This window comes from Pyrus communis, chromosome 2 (assembly GCF_963583255.1).
Source record: "Pyrus communis chromosome 2, drPyrComm1.1, whole genome shotgun sequence".
Taxonomy (NCBI): Eukaryota; Viridiplantae; Streptophyta; class Magnoliopsida; order Rosales; family Rosaceae; genus Pyrus; species Pyrus communis.
The window spans coordinates 33,369,622-33,387,045 of record NC_084804.1 but is presented as its reverse complement, the minus strand read 5'-3'; the positions used below and the strand labels follow the sequence as shown (position 1 = coordinate 33,387,045).

Sequence of the window (17,424 nt, the reverse complement as noted above, 5' to 3'; positions counted from 1 at the left end):
TATAATAGTAATCTTTGTTGGTAGTCTTTCCTAGTTAATTGGCTGCAATACTAGGGATAAGAGCTAAAGCATTGGTCAATGTATTTCCTGTGCACACACTTTCACTTGAGGAACAAGTTCGACTGCATTGTTTGCGATTTAAGTCAATCTAGACCCTGCATTGCAACTCGTATTGGGTCTTACTGGAACTACTTACAGCGAGCATGCAAAACGGCCTGTGTGTTGATTGAGCTTGTTGTTTTCCAAACACAAATTGAAATTCAGTTTTCCAATTCTTGTTTGTTAGCGACACGAGACAGTAACGAAATGTTTATGGAGTTGGTGAGGGTTTCTCGTGTTTAATCTTGTATCGTTTTGCTTTTCGTTTCTTTGGGTCAACGTTTGCTCTTTGCCTTTGGAAACAGGTGAGGTTCTTAGGGGTAACATCATTCTCCATCAAGCACGTTGAAGGTATGGTCTGCAGCAGCATTGCTTGGAAATCGGAAATTGGAGATCTGCCTAGCTAGCTGCTATTTCTGTGTCAAGCTCCTCATGTAGTTTTCTGTTGGGTAATTTTTTATTTTTTATTTTTTTTTGTTTAAATGGAAGAACTGGCATTTTATTAAATAAAAAAAAAAATTTAGACATGTTTTTATTTTATTGTCATGGGAGTATTTATGATTTATGCATTAAAGGAAAATTAATGAAAAAAATTTGAAAACTTTAAATTTAAATAATAATGATAAAATAAAGAGTAAAGTAAACTGTATGAAAATTAACTTTTTAGTATAAAAATATAATTTTTTGTTGAAATAAACAGTAAGGTTTTTTCGTTAAAACTTCTTTGAATTTTTTAGTAATTTAATTCAAATATTGTGAAGTAGCTTTTGTGAAGTTACCGAAAGCGCCGTGACGGAGATGGAAGATGGAGATGGTGTAAAACTTTTGACGAGTTGAACCAAAAGCGCCGTGACGGAGATGGAAGATGGAGATGGTGTAAAACTTTTGACGAGTTGAACCAAAAGCGCCGTGACGGAGATGGAGGTGGAGATGGAGATGAGGGCCGGGGAAGAAATAGAGATGGGACAAGACATAACGCCGCCGCTCCCTCCGCTTTCTTCCGCTCTCCACCACTCCCTCCTCTCATCTCACTGCTCTTCCTGCTTCTTCCCCCTCCCTCCCCAACCCTTCCCTCCCCTCTTTACCCCTACCTTTCCCAACACTCCCTCATCCTACTACTGCTCCTCCCTCTGCTCCTCCGCCGATTCCCCCCTCCACGTCTCCAGCGCCGAGCCCTACCTTCTCCTGCTTCTCCAATCCCACCCCTCCGCCTATCCCAACGGCGACTCCTCCGACCTCCGCGCCGCCCTTCGCCTCCTCCAATCCCTTCCCGCCACCTCCCCCTACCCCCGCATCGCCGGCCTACTGACGAATCACCACAAACTCCTCCACCACCACGACCATAGGGTTCGCGACGGCGCCAGAGCCATGTTCCTCGCCAGGAAGATGCGGGATGAATCTCCGAATTTCTCTATCGATGCGACTATTGCCGACGTTGCTCCGCACGACGCCGTTTTGGAGGAGGCCGTGCTGTCATTGGTGCTAACGAACGCCGTGGAGGTGCAGGATAAGACCGGGCGCACCCTTGGAATTTCCGTCTACGGTCCCAGCTTCTGCTGGATCAATCACGGCTGCACCCCGAATGCTTGCTACCGCTTTTCTTTGATGACACCGCCAACACCACCTTGTTGGCCCGAAACGCCGCTGCTGCGCATTGTCCCCTTCGGCCGCTCCTCCAGTCCTGCCACACAAGTAATCCCTGCAAATTTGCACCGTTTGTTTAATTTATAGTGGAATAAGATTGAAATTCAGAGTTGTGAGATGGATATTTGTTGCAGATTGAGAATGGTGTTTGTAGCAATAATGTGTTAGCAAAAGGTGTTGTGGTTTTTTAAGTTTTTGTGCTTCTTTTCGGTTTTTGTTTTTTTGAATTAGAACACCAAATTTACCAGTATTATTGAACCATTCGTCTATATTATGAATGTAGAATGCCGAGGTTATGGTCCAAGAGTGACGGTTAGGAGCATCAAGAGAATCAAGAAAGGCGAAGAAGTGACTGTTACTTATACTGATTTGTTGCAGCCAAAGGTATCTGCATTTTATCTAAATACACATTATCCATGGATCAATGATTGGAATTTTGAATTCATATAATCCACATCTGTTTTGTCAAGTTAACTGAGCGATGTGTCGATGACTGTGAGATGAGAATTTGCTAGTGTCATTTTATGCTTATTGTCCCTGTCTTAGGAAACTAAACTTGATGAGACAATGCAAGGCAATCCGACTTCTTTCCACTTTAGGGATTAGCTAAATCTTGCCCCATTTGACTTTTCTTTTACTTATTTCCAATTTTAATGTTGATGTTATATTTTAATCGCTTTCTTTTAACGTCACATTTTCTTTTCTTCTCATGAGCACCTCCAGGCAATGAGGCAGTCAGAGCTATGGTCAAGGTATCGGTTTATCTGCTCTTGTACACGATGTAGTGCATCACCCCTAACCTACGTTGATCAAGCTTTGGAGGTGGTAATTCATGAAAACTTTTTTTTTTTCCTTGATATTCTCAATTAAATACTGATTCTTAAGTCTGTTTGGAGTTATTCCCTAATATCTTTATACTATTGATTTTACAGAAATTATAACTGCACTAGGATATTTGTACTTCTAGATTCTTGTTTTTGTATCCCCCCTGTATATAGTTTGCCTTTCACTTTGAACAAAAGGTCTTTTTCAACTTGAACGTGAATTACCTCCTAACCATTTTTCTTCTCTCTGGCAGTCAACTTTATTTCCTAGGATGTAGCTAATGTTCTTATTGGTGTTTTTTGAATAATCATTAACCTTCGGCTTCAAAACTCCAGGAAATATTTGCAGTCAATTCCAGCTCCTCCAGTTTGAGTTTAGAAATAAGCTTTGATAGAGATAAGGCAACGCAATTGTTGAGTGTTTACTTTGATGATGCTATTGACGACTACCTGTCAATTGGCGATCCTGAATCTTCTTGTGAGAGGCTTGAGCATGCGTTCACACAAGGACTCTCTGATATGCAATTAGATTGCAATGGAGAGACATCGCAGCTGAGATACTGCTTGCACCCATTAAACTACCTCTCCCTAAATGCCTACACAACACTGGCTTCAGCGTATAAAATCCGTGCAACTGACATGATAGCTTTATCTTCTAAAATGGATGATCATCTGTTAAAAGCTTTGAACTTAAGCAGGACTGGTGCAGCATACTCCTTGCTACTTGCTGGTGCAACTCACCATCTGTTCCACTCTGAATCGTCTCTAATTGTATCTGTTGCAAATTTCTGGACAAGCGCAGGGGAGTCATTGTTAACTCTTGCTAGAAGCTCATTCTGGAGTGAGTTTGTCCACCGGGATCTGCCTGTGTCAAATCCATGTTCCACTGCAAGATATAGATGTCCAAAATGCTCATTGATAGAAAAATTTGAAGCTTGTTTATTCTATGGTCAAGTTCGACATGCAGATTTTGACGATGTCTCAAGTGAATTCATTGATTGCGTCTCTAATTTTACACAGAATGTTTGGAATATTTTGGCTCTCAGTTGCCAGTACCTTAGAGTGATTAAGAGTCCTATCGATTTCAGTTGGCTTGGTGCCACAAAATATTCCGGTGTAGGGGAAGTTCTGATTCGGTCTAGTGGCACTAAAGCGGGTTCTTGTGGGACTGAGAGAAGCATTTCTGGAAGCGAAGCAGAGGGATACACAGACCAGGTACGGATATGTATTTTTAAGCTCGGTGTCCATTGCTTACTATATGGAGGATATCTAGCGAGCATATGTTATGGTAATTCCCATTTGACCTGTTATGTTCGTAATATTTTAGATATGGAAGGGATATTGAATCCTTGTCATGAACCAAATTGAGTTTGAGATCTTAGAAGTTAAATTATTCTTGTTTTGATGTTAATTGCTGTGTTATTATACTCATTAAGAATCTGTTAAAAACGTTGGTTGCATATATCGTCTTCTCTGCTTGTGATTTTTCACCTCCAACTCTATTCGTCTTGCATGATGCCCCAAGGAATCAGGCACACATCTCAGGAGTTTGTATCAACGGATTCAATTTGATAGACTATAGTGGGTCTCAAAATAGAATAATCCGCTATAGCTGTTTCATATATCATTTCGGTTCAATCAAATTAAAGAACCAAAATTGAAATCACAATTGGATTCGATTTGGAAACTGAAACACGAAATTGAAACCACAATCGAATTAAAGAACCAAAATTGTCATGTCCTGATGCATCCCTGTTTCTGTTTGTGTTTGTGTCAAAAATACATCGTAAGAATGTTATAACAGTTGGATACTTAAAGCGATGCCCTACTGAATGTTACAATAGATGCATACAAGACCGTTGCTAATGTCAATGTTTCTTCTTTTTGTTGGACTTTGAGTTGGAGCCATGCTCATTTTTACGTCGCTTTTCCCCACTCTTGTGATTCTCCCTCTGTTTTCCTTTATCCATTTTGTTTCTACTTGATTTCACGCTAACAAGACCACCAGCCGGTAACTTTGCACCGCCATTCTGTAATGCATTCTCAAAGTCTGCGTCTCTGTCCCCAATCGCGTACTGTTGAAGCAACTTGGGATCTAATGACCCCGCCGAGTTGGATCTCATCCCATCCTGTATTTGCGTAGTCAAGTCAGCCCAACTCTCGGAATTCAGAACGCGGGAAAGAGAGAGCCAGTTCAGGTAACACGGAAGGCAAGGAAGGAATAAAGCGTACCTCAACTTTTCTTGCAGCATCATTGAGATCATCATCAACGGAGATTTTGTGAGGTTCCAAGAGAGTCTGAACCAAAATTTCCGAATCAGACTTGAGTTACAACATAGGCAGAAGAAAAGCACAGTAGCATACATACACGCACGCACGCACAGTTATAATGTGATAGACGATGTTTAAGCCTACTAGAATCATAATGCATCATACGCCGTGAAATTATTAGAAAGAGATGGAAACCACCAACATATCATGTCCTTTCCATAAGAAAAAAAAAAAAAAAAAAACGGTTACTGCTTTGCTGAACTTACTTCTTTTGGTTTAGGCAAGGTTGACCCAAGGCCCTCAGATGCAATAGCGTATAGATATTTGTGAAACTTTTTCATAACTTTTATAAACAGAGACAATATTTGCTGCCTTTCCAGTTTCATCAACCCCTGGAAAACGTGAATGTAAGTAAAAATCTACACCTGATAAGAATGAAATAAAGAGCAGAAATGACGCCACCAAGTAGAGTGTTTTGTCTTTGCAAGTGGGTTTGATTGCGTGCTCGCATCGCATCTATGTGACTGGTATAGCCAAGCAAACCATATGAGCAACAAGTAGAGAAACAAACCTCAATATAGGAGATATCTTGATTCTGTAAGCCAATGCAGAGCAATATGGAAGCCTGGGCACCTGTCAATGTCACCGGAAGTTTCTCTTGGAAATACAGATGTGAAAGCGTTGGAACAAGATCCAAAATCTGTAAAACAAAAACATAACTTTAACATACGTGTAAAGTTATAAACAAACGATAACTAGAGTACAAGAGGACCGCAGTTTAGAATATAACACTTCCTTTCAATTTCAAATGGACCCCAGGGTTTAAACTGTAATTTTAAAAACAATTCTCGGGTAATTTGAAGAAAGTAAGGTCTGTTGGTTAAGAATGAAAATGCAGTAAGCCCTCGGATCCCTCCTCCCCACTATTATCTATATGCCTAACAGGAGGAAGAACATCTTGACAAATTCAAACTGGCGGCTTTTCCCAAAAAACAGAAGGAAGCAGATAATCCACTCAAACCATAATCAACAAAAATGGACAACATGGCCATTGAACAGGATGCACTGCACCTTCCTGAGAAGCGCACAACAAATGGGTTCACCTCCCTCAGGGGCATACGCACAACGGGGTGGGATTGGCTGGGAGGGGAAAAGAAGGGGTCTAATAGCCTAATCGTTGTTGATTTCATCTTTTAAAGAAATTATTTCATCTTTTCATGTAACACAGAGCACAGGATGAAACATCAGCCACAGAATCCTCCAACACAAATTACTTGTAAAGTACACAAATTCCCCTTCTCAAACAAGCAATTTTGAACTTTTTATGTTCTAACTGAACAGATATGTACATATAATTAGATAAATAACTAAACACACAATGTCCTAATAGTTCACTTTTGAAAAAGATTATCCTCGTATCTTTCAAAAATTGAAACTTAGGGAAGTGCTTTAGAAACATATGTATTAAAAAAAAACATATGTATAAAAAGAACATATTTCATTTAGCCCTTTCATGCCTACTATAACTAGTTATTTCGGTTTTCATTCATAAAACATTGCAAGAGTAATTTATGTTTACAATCATGGTATCAGATTGTCCACGGTAGGAAAACAAATATTTCAGCACTGTCAATTAAAAATTGTATCACAATCACATAATCATATTGCCACACTGAGATGATAATTCTCTCACAAAGGAATACAATTTTTCTTTTGTAATGCAATATTACTTTCTTTTTCTAAAGGAAAGTATATTTTGTCTTATAACGCAAATATCTTTTTTTATTCTAAGGGAAGTATATCTTGTTCTGTAATGCAAACATTACTTCTATTTTTAATATGAAAGCATGGAATCAATTAGTGATCCTAAGACAAAAAAATCCCAAAACAGTGCAACATAGCACTGTGACAGGGCAAGTTGGCAATCAACCATTGTTCAGAGAACTTACCATATGAAAGTCAGCAAGACTGCTGGTGTAGGCCTCCAGTCGCTTCATATCATAAGGCGAAAGTAAGTCTGTGATAGACCGTAAGAATCCATCTGCAGTAGATGATTTCGGTTCTACATCCTTGTAATTGATCTTAGGATCTAAGATGCTGGACAATTATTAGTTAGTAGGAGCACTTGAACAATAAGCATTTATCAGAAGGGGAACTTTTAATAGTACCTCATAGCGAGCCTATAATCCATTGTACGAAAACTATAACCCAATAGTCTCAAAAATCTTCTCCTGAAATCTAGGTAGCCAACAAATAATCAAGCTGTGTACTGAAATACAAAAAATCTGCATAAATTTAAATAGAACAAAGGTTCTCCAAAGAAAAATGGGCCCACCTAGGTAGAATGGACGAAAATCACTGGTTTCAAGTTCATCATTCTTCAAAGATTTGAGGACCATACACGTATGCTCCCCGGTCACAGCACTCTATTACATTGAAAAGAAAAATGAAAAATTATTGTTTAATCAGTCCTTCATTCACAAATGATAATATTCATAAAACAGTTAACGGAAAAAAGGATTCAGTTTGGAGAGGGGAATCCATCTTAACTGGAATATGTCCAATATAGAATGGAGCAAACTTATGTTTCCACCAAAATCTGAAAAGGTCCAAGGTAAGCCCAAAGGAGACACCAATATAATGGAGCTTCTCTGGTCGCCTTTCACGAAGATGAACGAGCAAATGAGGAAGATCTGTTCTAGGTTTTATACTTTCTTCCAGCAATGAAACCTATAAATAAAATAGACATAGGTATCATTCTGACAAACAATATCAAGGCACAGGCGGCAGGTTGATTAATACCAAACAAACAAACCAATACATGATATACTTCGATGTCATTATGATTAAAATTAACACAACAAATGATCATTCACAAAAGTTTGTCAAATGATATTCAAACACAGAAATTGTTCTACAATCACCAGAATGAAGTTTAACCAACTCAAACACTTCGACAGAACAAGAATTACATTGACCAGAAACCTATGACTTATAAAAATGTCCTCCAATTACAATAATAATACATAGAATAGTCTCATATAAGCAGTTCTCCAACCTATTAATTAAAAATATTTATAAAAAAAAAACTAAGCTTGGTGATTGTAGTTCACCTTCTCAGCAGCTTCTGTGACTCTGAGTGGGGGAGTCTCAACATCTTCAACGTCCAGTTCAGAAATAGGAGCAAACTGTCCTTCGTAGTACCTGAGGAGAAATAAACCCTTAACACCCATTTTTTTCAAATATAAATGTTGAGAATATCACGTTTTAAGAATGGGAAAAACAAGAACAAACTCTGGAAATCGAAAACAAATAACCAAGATAAATAACACCAAGAATTTACGTGGTTCGGCAGTATGTGCTTACATCCACGGGACAGCAACAACAATCTTTCACTATATCAATAATGAGTACAACCAATAATCTTGCCAAATCTCTAGAACTAGGACTTGACGAAAAACCTAAAAGAACAAGAGCAAGAAATACACTATCTCTTTTCTTTTCTCTCACACACACTTTACAATATTCTCTCACTCTAATCCCTAGAGTGGTATACAATTTATTGTTTTGCTCCCCCCTCAAAACTAGTACAATAGCTCCTTTATATAGACATAATAAAGGTCTTCTTCAATAAGGATTACTAATCCTAATTGGAATCTAGTTATGAATCCTTCTTTAATTGAGAAACTAACTCCAATTGGGAAAACAACTCCAATTGGGAAAACAATTTAATCCTCTAAGACTATAATTCCTTATAGACTTAGGACAACTTATCATGGGCTAGAAAAAACCCAACAATAAAAACATAAATGTGAAGCATCAACTTTTAGAACGGAAGAGATTCAGTGAAATTTTCATGTCAAAACACTTTTATCTCAATAATGAAGTACTTATGAGTTACATTGATACAAGAGCAATGCATCCCACATATCACACACATTCCTTATATCTGGATCCCCAACAATAGCAATCCAATGTCACCCACATAGCACATGATACATACCAGAGGTGTCCCCAGAATGTACACATCAGCCACTCCTTATATCTGTGTCCCCAACAACATTTGCAGTAAAAAGTACATGGGCTTATGAGCACAAAGGGATAACAGATATGCATGGGTTGAATTGAGAGATAAACCAACTAAAGTAAGTTCAAGAAAAAATCTAGGACCAAATAGGATACAAGGTCAGAATCAGTGAGACCTATCTAAAAAGTTAGGACCCCACATTAATTTGTGCAGTCAACAACGAGGATCTATCTTTGGATTATTATCCTAAAATGCTCTATCTTTGGATTATATCCTAAAGTGCTGCTAGTTAAGTTTGTTAGTGGTTTTTCTCTGTTGGAAATTTCAATTACTAAGGAAATATCCAATCTTCATTTAAACATACAGGTTTAAACTCAACTGTTGGCACTGCAGACTCTTGGCCATTGTTGGGAGATTGAAATAAGCTAAAGAGTTTCTCAAGATAAATACGGATGAGGTGAGTTTTATTTGAGATATCGAATTCCATGTGTTTGTGGATTTATTGCCAAAGCAATTTGGGAAGATGCCTGCGGTTTCCTCCAGATGAGTGGGGTTATAATTTCACTGTAACTTTTCTGAAGTAAGTTTTAGTTGTACTTCTTTTCTTTGTAATGGACAACTTCTCCTCCTTTCCTTTAGAAAATGCTTTGCTTTGCTGAATTTTTCGTAACTCTTAGAAATGTAACCCAAACTAAGATGAAAACCCCCAACATGACCGTATTTTAATATGGTATCACTAATAATCCTCTATCTCTTTTGCACTTATTTCTCGAACTACCATCATATAAATCGAGAGTTGTATTGTGAGAAAGTCATCTGTATATCAAAACTGAAATCAAATGATCATCTCTTCAGCACCCACATGGTCTATGTTCTTTAGCTTTCAAGCCAAGTGAACTGAAAGCATGAGACTCACATTTCGAGTTGCGACTTTATGTGCCCGAGCCAGGGTGCAGATGCATGATTGTTTTTCATTCATTTTAGAAATCATTTGAAGCATTGCTTCAGACATATAATCTTCAATCTTTTCACCTTCTTTTTTTTTTTTTTTTTTTTTTTTTTTTTTTTTTTTTTTACACAAACAATGGCGTTAGTGGGTTAAAAGTTTAGTTGTTAGGGGAAGGGGAATTGGTGGGTATCGAACCCGCACCAGGGTGCATATGCATGATTTTTTTTGTTTTACAAACAATGGCGTTAGTGGGTTAAAAGTTTAGTTGTTAGGGGAAGGGGAATTGGTGGGTATCGAACCCGCACCAGGGTGCATATGCATGATTTTTTTTGTTTTACAAACAATGGCGTTAGTGGGTTAAAAGTTTAGTTGTTAGGGGGAGGGGAATCGGTGGGTATTGAACCCGCACCAGGATGCATATGCATGATTGCTTTTCATTCAAAGTGTAGCAATATGGGGCTAAAAGAATCACTCCATCAATCTCTCTCAACACCTTAGGCATCCACGATTCCACATACACATTGAGATCATGTATGTGATCTACAAAAACGTTTAGGTGGGCAATAACTCAAGGAGGAGCATACCTTGTCAATAGTTCCACTGCTTGTGATCCATATCCAATCTACAACAAAGAAAAATAAATTACCATTTCAACAGATCCCTGGTTGTAGATTACCATTTCAACAAAATCCTGGTTGTACATATTGCTTTGGAAACCATGATGAGAGAATACCTTCATGGCACTTGGATGTGTAGCAATTCGTACAATCCGAGCACCTGAAAGACTGGGAAAAACCGTGTCCTGAAATTGCTCACAGAATTTCCATGGTATCTGGTCACCAGATGGCTGATGACCATCGCTTAAACTTTTCATTGCAGATTCACGAGAGATCTTTCCCTCAAGGCAGACCTAAGAACAAAATGATAACACATAAAATGTTGAGCATCAAAGAATTAGTGTTTTATAGAAGATGAAGTACATGTTTAAAGTGTTGTCCTTTATTGCTATTTCACACAAGGTAAAATTATAAATAAAAAACTAATAAAATTTTGGGTATGCGTTAAATAACTAAAAGAAATAATAGTCCTGAACTAGGGGAAGACAATCAAACCTGAATGACACACAAAATATCAGGAAGCTGATTTTTTGACTCATCAACAGGGCCTGCACGTGCAAATTATAAAAAGTCCAGCCAAATAGCGGCAAAAAAAGAAAGACGAGTTCTAACGTAGCATATATACCAAGTAGCACAAACAAGTGGTGAGCCGGGGCATCAGCCATTAGTTGCAAATCATTTGGAGAATTTTTGTAGTGGGAGGCAACATATAGAGCCATCATCCGCTGCAAGTATTAGAATATGTAAGTTCATTAATATGAAAATGAGAATCACTAGTCTGACATTACTTGTAATTACCTGTAAGAACAACTCGCTATCTTTATGATATGAAAAAAGTGTATCACGGTTAACGTAGTACAGATCACACTCACTGGGTGCAGGTAACCTAGTCGCCAAGAGGGAGATAAGAGAGAGAGAGAGAGAGATCATTAGTAAAGGTAAGGGTTATAATGGAGATGGTTACATCTTCCTCGGTTCTGACTGTCTAAGCAAATGTTTTTACCCGTTAAGTTTAGGGATATAATTTGTGATATCCAAGCAAAGTAAACCATGAAGCCAGGATTCAATCGGATCACCAGAAGCATATCTGATAGATTCTTTCAATTCTATCTTTTTGAAAAGACGACCTACAATCAGGGACATTATCAATTCAGAAAATTATGTCCAAATATCACAAAATAGTTTTTAACAAATTATACATTGCTCACTCGCAAGCGCCAACAGTTCAAGTATTTCAGAAACAATAATGTTAAGAGAGAATTTTGAAAATAAATTCAAGTTTTGGGGGGAAAGGGGAATTTTGATCCAACCCCATTCAAGAGTTATGTCAAGATGAGAATACAAAACACAGTCAATGAAGGATAAGCATACCAGATGTAGGCCCTTTAGCAGACACTTGGCTTTGCTCTTCCAATTGCTGTAGAAGTTTTAGGGACAAAGACCGACCAGTACCTTCATAGCTTTCAGTGTAAAATAAATGTCCTTTAGTATTTAAATTGCACTTAGATTCTTTTTTACCAAAAGTTGAATTCAGAGTTGACTTATAAATAGAAAGACATCAAGCATGAGTCAAGGAAAAGTGGAAACAGCTCATGAAAAGTGAAAGATCTTTGTTTTTTCTTCCCCCGGTAACAGAAAGTGAAAAGTGAAGTGAAATATGTTTCTTGAGACTGTTAAAACCCAAAAAGAACACATGATAAGAATACACGACATGAAGGAAGAAGAACATGGATGACTCTTACCCATTAACAGTAGATGAAAGGAAGACCAGATAAGGACCAAGCAAAGACTTCACTACTGGTAGTGGAATAGCAGCTGCTTCATCAACAACCAACAGTTCAACTTGGGAAAGCTTTTCATGCTCATGTGGCCGTATATACTGCAAGGACAAGTAACAAAAGTCAAAAACAGCTAGCCCCATAGGCAATGAGCAGTACAAAGTTCTTTCTTTTAGGCTACATGAGGTGTAAAGGTCTACACCACCTCACAATCTCACAGGCATGTTGAGTGCCTCTATACCATACAACCATACATACTGGATCAGTGCCAGGAAGACACATTAGGTTGACCAAAAAGTTTGGCGTTTCGGGAACATGCTTTTAGAAGCAAGCTTCAGTAATCACAAACCATCTAAATTATGTTCAATATGCTCACACCAATAACAAAAATGATGCACTTGGGCACAAGTACAATGGAATTTTTAGAGTAGTCAAACAAAGATAACCACTAATCATATACGAGGGCATATACACAAAACCCACGACATTTGATGGGCAAAAGGTGAACACACTCATGGCTATTGCGATGCGGCTATCCAATAGAAGAATATTCTCTATTACAACTTGGTTATCAACTTTTCATGAGTAACAATTCCTCCATGTATTTGTATTTTGGTATCAACTGACTAAACAAAATCTTTATTGCTATTTTTTATAGAAAACGAGATTTTATCAAACAGCTAAAAAACAATACAACACTTAGTGGACTAGGAAGTCCACCATCAAAACGAAACAGCCCTGACATATGCCTCAACATTCACCTCCATGCAACTCCCCAATCTAACAAAATTACATAAAATGAAAGATCCCAAAAGCTTGGAGAGAGAGAAGCCATAAGAATGCCCGATTCTTTCCCAAGAATTCTCTTGTAAATCCCCACTATAATTCTTAAAGGTTGAAAGCTTGAAATTAACATAGAAGGTAACTAGCTTCAGAGTCAACTAGGATAATACTGGGCATATATGCAGAGAGTAGACATAGTAGCAACTTTCAGGGTACGGAATAATCCAAAAGGAAAGGGAAGACCTCAGAATTCTCTGAGTCATCTTAACTTGATTTGGTACTAAGAATAAGTTATATATACACTTCCCACCGGCCCATCTGTACGTTAATATAGAAACAGATTATATCCTGACAACAAGGAAGTGAAATACTCCTATTTTTATATCAATATTGGGCACAAATTAAGAGTTCATCAATATAATTTTACCTCAATTGTAACCAACTGTGCACATAAGTTTACCTGAATTGTTTGTCTGTGCTGCTTGTATATATTGATCTGTACAGTTGCTTTCTTCAACGAAGGGTCGCTACTTTTCTGTACATCATAATCTATATGTTCCTGTACACATAGTTTACAACAGTAAGCTCAATAACTAGTGCACTGTTCGAAGTACATGATTGAAAAATGAAGAAAACGGAGTGACCTTATAACAATTAATGAAAGATAAATGTAGTTCACAGAACAAAACATTCAAACACCACAATCTTGATAGTTAAACAATTTCACTGCAAAAGCTATTAAAATTAGCGGGAAAAAAATTAAAATTTATCTAACATTTGAATCTACAATTTTCAATTAGCAACTCTTGTCACAAATGTTTATTAGTGGGTATGTTCTAAGATATTGTTATTTGCTAATCGTCATGGATTATTTGGGAGTTAAATCTCACAAGAAGGCGTAAAGAACACATTAGAATTACATTTTTGACAAGAAAGCTAAAGATCACATTAGAACCACCTGCAGGAATACAAAAAACGACATACCTTATAGTCCAGTTGATCAAAACCCTTGCAAACAAATTCAAACAAGGTTGTTAAGTTCTCAGGGCTGGGTGCAGTTACAAATATATTTGAATACCTGTGAAGATATATTTGTATCGTCAAAACATAGTACATGAATATGAGTGTAGACAGCTACACATACACCAAAACAATTTTAATACATTGTAAAAGGCATACTACCCTGCAGCAATAGCTCCGGAAATTGACAAACCAAGTGCAGCCGATTTTCCACGACCTCGAGCAGCAAGCAAGGCAACAGTACTTCGGAGTGTCTTGTCCAAGATTGCATCAAGAAATGTAGCAACAGCATTTCCCTGTTGAAACATTTACCAACTCAAACTATGAGTCATATTAGTAAATCACATATGATAGAAAAACTCAAAACTAATACAAATCGGAGAGTGCCTACCTGGTCCAACGTACAACATTTCTTTATTAAAGGGCCAACAGGAAAGGCATCACTCAGCTGCTCTTTTAGATCCTTCAGTTCCCTTTGTGTCTCTGATATCCCTTCAGAGTCCTTCAATCATGATCAGAAAACAAGAAAAAAAGTTATCAAAGTTGTCAAAGCTTCACGAACTCCTAGAAAGTATCCTAATAACCATTCAGTATGCACACACTTGGAAAATTACTTTTATTCTTTTTTTCATCTTGCATAAGATGGCACGAAAATAAAGCATTCCTCGATTTATCAGTTCCGTCCTACAGAAAAGTTAAGAGGCTAAAAGGTTACCTCTTTCACTGGAACTGGGGTAATTGACCTCACATGAGATGAAATTGGTAAAATATTCAGCTCATCATCCATTACTACACATGATTTGCATGACGCAAGTGATAATAAGAAACGCTCGTTAAAACGTCCAGTTGCCTTAGAATGGGATTCAGTTCGAAACCTATCATGAACATCCTGAAATCAAGAGGCGCTGATAAGACTGTATGGAGATATTTTGCATTTGAGAGAACAAGAAAGACAGTGTTGCAAATAAAACAAGACATAATGGAATTGTTATCAAATATAATATGTGGTGCATGGCTATTTCTATATTCATTCTAAGTACATAATGTAGTAAAACTAGAAACTACCTCAACAAGAAGAACAAATATTATGAGGAAACCTAGTTGTTTTTTCTTCTTCTTTTTGGGGCTAGAACATGAAAAGAAACAACTAGTCTACATAGGCCCAACTGGGAAACTTATATGTTCAGCAGCATTCTCTTAAAGAAAGTCAAGCAATTGAATCTACCAAAAGTCTTCTTGTAGCCAAGCACATCATTACGAAAAAATTGGGAAACTTTTAACATGGCTAGTTTTCAAGATTTTGCGGTATATAATAAGCATAGCCATGCCGGCCTGGAAACTAAGCATTAATTGTGTGCGTGCGTAAGAGAAAGAGATATTATTATATGCATACCATAACCATGGTGTAGAGGTTAGTGAGTGAGGTCAGAGAACGAAGCAACAATATGACTAGTCCACCTCCCTCCACTGTCTCTATTGTTCTTGCTAGTAGATTTGGAGTCAAGGCCTCAAAATCCTAATGCAGGAGATCAAACTTAGTCGTGAAACTTAAATCAATTATACAAGGGGTCTCGGCCAAACCAGAAAATTTGGTTAAGTTTCAAGTTACCTGAAGTATACACATTCCAAAGGTATTACCAAGAACTCTTTCTGAATCCTTGTACAAGCAATAAGTCAATCCCCCACTTTCAACAAAAAGTGAGAAAGGATCAACCTTCTCGGGATCAAGCAGCCCCCTCTGCATCATCTTTTTTACTTGCTTAGCACGTTTTTTCTTGTGACTGCATCATCAAATAGTCAAACGCAACGAATCAATATATTTTAAAAACTAAATTCCGCCTTGCCTTATAATAAGGTGAAGAATGGAAGGTAAAAGAAACCAACCTGCTGAGCTCGAGCTTGTCCTTGTAGCACCACAACACAGTCGGGCGCGATTTCTTTACTTCATTGCTTAGCATATAATGAAGATTCACAATCTGAAGACCATATAACAATCCATATTAGCCATTTTCCGTTTGTTTTCGATAGATTTTCGATGATATTTCTTAGCTTGTTTGAGGTTTTTAGTGTTACTCAGTGAGTATTGCAGGTGAAAATAAAAAACAGTAAAACTGGTAAATTTTCTACCCAATTCAATTTAAATCATTGTTATAACTCCTCCAATTGAATAGGAATAGCAAATAGGGAATGGGATAGGAAAGGCAGAAGAAATTAGGAGTACCTGGTCACGGGACTTGTCGCCGACGATGACGAACATGGAGCGGTGCCGGTTTTTGACGCCATTGCTTATTAGGGTTCGGATTCGTTCGTCTACCTTCTTCCTCATTCTCTCTCTCTTCTCTCTCTGTGCAATTAGGGTTTAGGGTTTATAACAAAGGGCAGTTGTCGTCGTCGTCGGGCAGGGTTTAAGCCGAACCAGTGAGAGAGAGAATAGACTTCGCGAAGAGATATTGAGTTCATCTCAACCGTTGATTGGGCATCTGATGGCTGTTATCAAAGCTGACATAAAAATGAAAACTAAACACGTGGCCAAATATTTTTTTTTTTTTTTTTTTTTTGCTTGTTTATTGTTTGCCCCTGAAATTATTTTTTGTCTTATGAAACTGAATTTATCTTACTTTATCTTCTGAAACTATCAAAATCGAGTGATTTCACCTTTTTTTGGTCAATTCTATCTCATAGACGTTAAATAAAAGGAAGTTTGAACATTTCATGTCATGCTAGCAGAGATGAGCCACTGTGATTGGTGAGGTATGAAATTTTCAAACTTCCCTAAACCTTTAAAACTTAAAAAGTATCTAGAACATGAACGTAAATGAGGTAAAATTGCTCGATTTTGGCAATTTGTGAAGGGTAAAACGAGACAAATTCAATTTAAGGTTAAAGTAAGAGTAAATGGCAATTTCATGAGATAAATCAATAAACAAATCTTTTCTTGAATACAACTTAATTATGCATTCATGGTAAACGATAAATTAGTGTAGAACTTGTCATTAACAATATCTGAACATAAGGGAGTAAGATTTTCTCCCCTCTTTTTTCCCCTCCCCTTCGCTCCCATTCTTTTGAACGGTCACAATTAAGTTACGTCAACATCTTATATTAAATTTATATAAAAAGAGAAAGATAAAATAGAGAATGTGAGAGGAGATGAGGGAAGGTGATGGAGAGAGAGGAGGTGAGAGAATCCTAGTACAAACATAAAACATTTTAGGTTTTAACCTATAAGGATAAATTTGGTATAGTAATTTTTTTTTTTTTTTTTTCTTCTAGTTTAAAGTTTCTCTTAGAGTAAAAATGATCTCTTTTTTTTTTTTTTAATTTTATAAGTGGGTCATTTTCATTACCAAACACAAAGGAACAATACAAGGTCCAAAGATACATAAACAAATAAAAGAGGCCATGCCAAACT

General features: G+C 37.4%; 2 protein-coding genes across 2 annotated transcripts; one reads left to right on the top strand and one right to left on the bottom strand.

Annotated features, from left to right (window-relative positions):
- Positions 1-898: 898 nt before the first annotated feature.
- LOC137725519 (protein SET DOMAIN GROUP 41) lies at positions 899-4,114 on the top strand. Its single transcript, XM_068464233.1, has 5 exons — positions 899-1,791; positions 1,878-1,917; positions 2,027-2,127; positions 2,467-2,565; positions 2,904-4,114. Exons 1-5 carry the CDS (start codon positions 1,018-1,020, stop codon positions 3,933-3,935), a joined length of 2,046 nt encoding a protein of 681 aa, XP_068320334.1. The 5' UTR covers positions 899-1,017; the 3' UTR covers positions 3,936-4,114.
- A 153-nt stretch (positions 4,115-4,267) lies between these two features.
- On the bottom strand, positions 4,268-16,416 carry LOC137725518 (RNA cytidine acetyltransferase 1-like). The gene is made up of 26 exons (XM_068464232.1): positions 16,234-16,416; positions 15,897-15,988; positions 15,622-15,793; positions 15,406-15,528; positions 14,728-14,901; positions 14,404-14,514; positions 14,175-14,308; positions 13,977-14,070; positions 13,453-13,551; positions 12,174-12,310; positions 11,803-11,891; positions 11,435-11,558; positions 11,230-11,317; positions 11,057-11,156; positions 10,927-10,979; positions 10,548-10,724; positions 10,399-10,436; positions 7,952-8,042; positions 7,389-7,568; positions 7,174-7,264; positions 7,007-7,076; positions 6,788-6,935; positions 5,410-5,538; positions 5,105-5,230; positions 4,800-4,865; positions 4,268-4,696 (listed from the first exon to the last, which is right to left on the bottom strand). The coding sequence occupies exons 1-26, from the start codon at positions 16,336-16,338 to the stop codon at positions 4,436-4,438; spliced, it is 3,072 nt and encodes a 1,023-aa protein (XP_068320333.1). The 5' UTR covers positions 16,339-16,416; the 3' UTR covers positions 4,268-4,435.
- Between the last annotated feature and the right edge of the window lie 1,008 nt (positions 16,417-17,424).

Coding starts and splice junctions, on each gene's coding strand:
- LOC137725519 (XM_068464233.1), top strand. CDS start 1,018: ATGGAGGTGGAGATGGAGATGAGGGCCGGGGAAGAAATAGAGATGGGA. Junction 1,792..1,877: donor CCTCCAGTCCTGCCACACAA/GTAATCCCTGCA, acceptor TATTTGTTGCAG/ATTGAGAATGGTGTTTGTAG. Junction 1,918..2,026: donor CAATAATGTGTTAGCAAAAG/GTGTTGTGGTTT, acceptor TTATGAATGTAG/AATGCCGAGGTTATGGTCCA.
- LOC137725518 (XM_068464232.1), bottom strand. CDS start 16,338: ATGAGGAAGAAGGTAGACGAACGAATCCGAACCCTAATAAGCAATGGC. Junction 15,989..16,233: donor GCGACAAGTCCCGTGACCAG/GTACTCCTAATT, acceptor TATGGTCTTCAG/ATTGTGAATCTTCATTATAT. Junction 6,936..7,006: donor GATTATAGGCTCGCTATGAG/GTACTATTAAAA, acceptor ATAATTGTCCAG/CATCTTAGATCCTAAGATCA.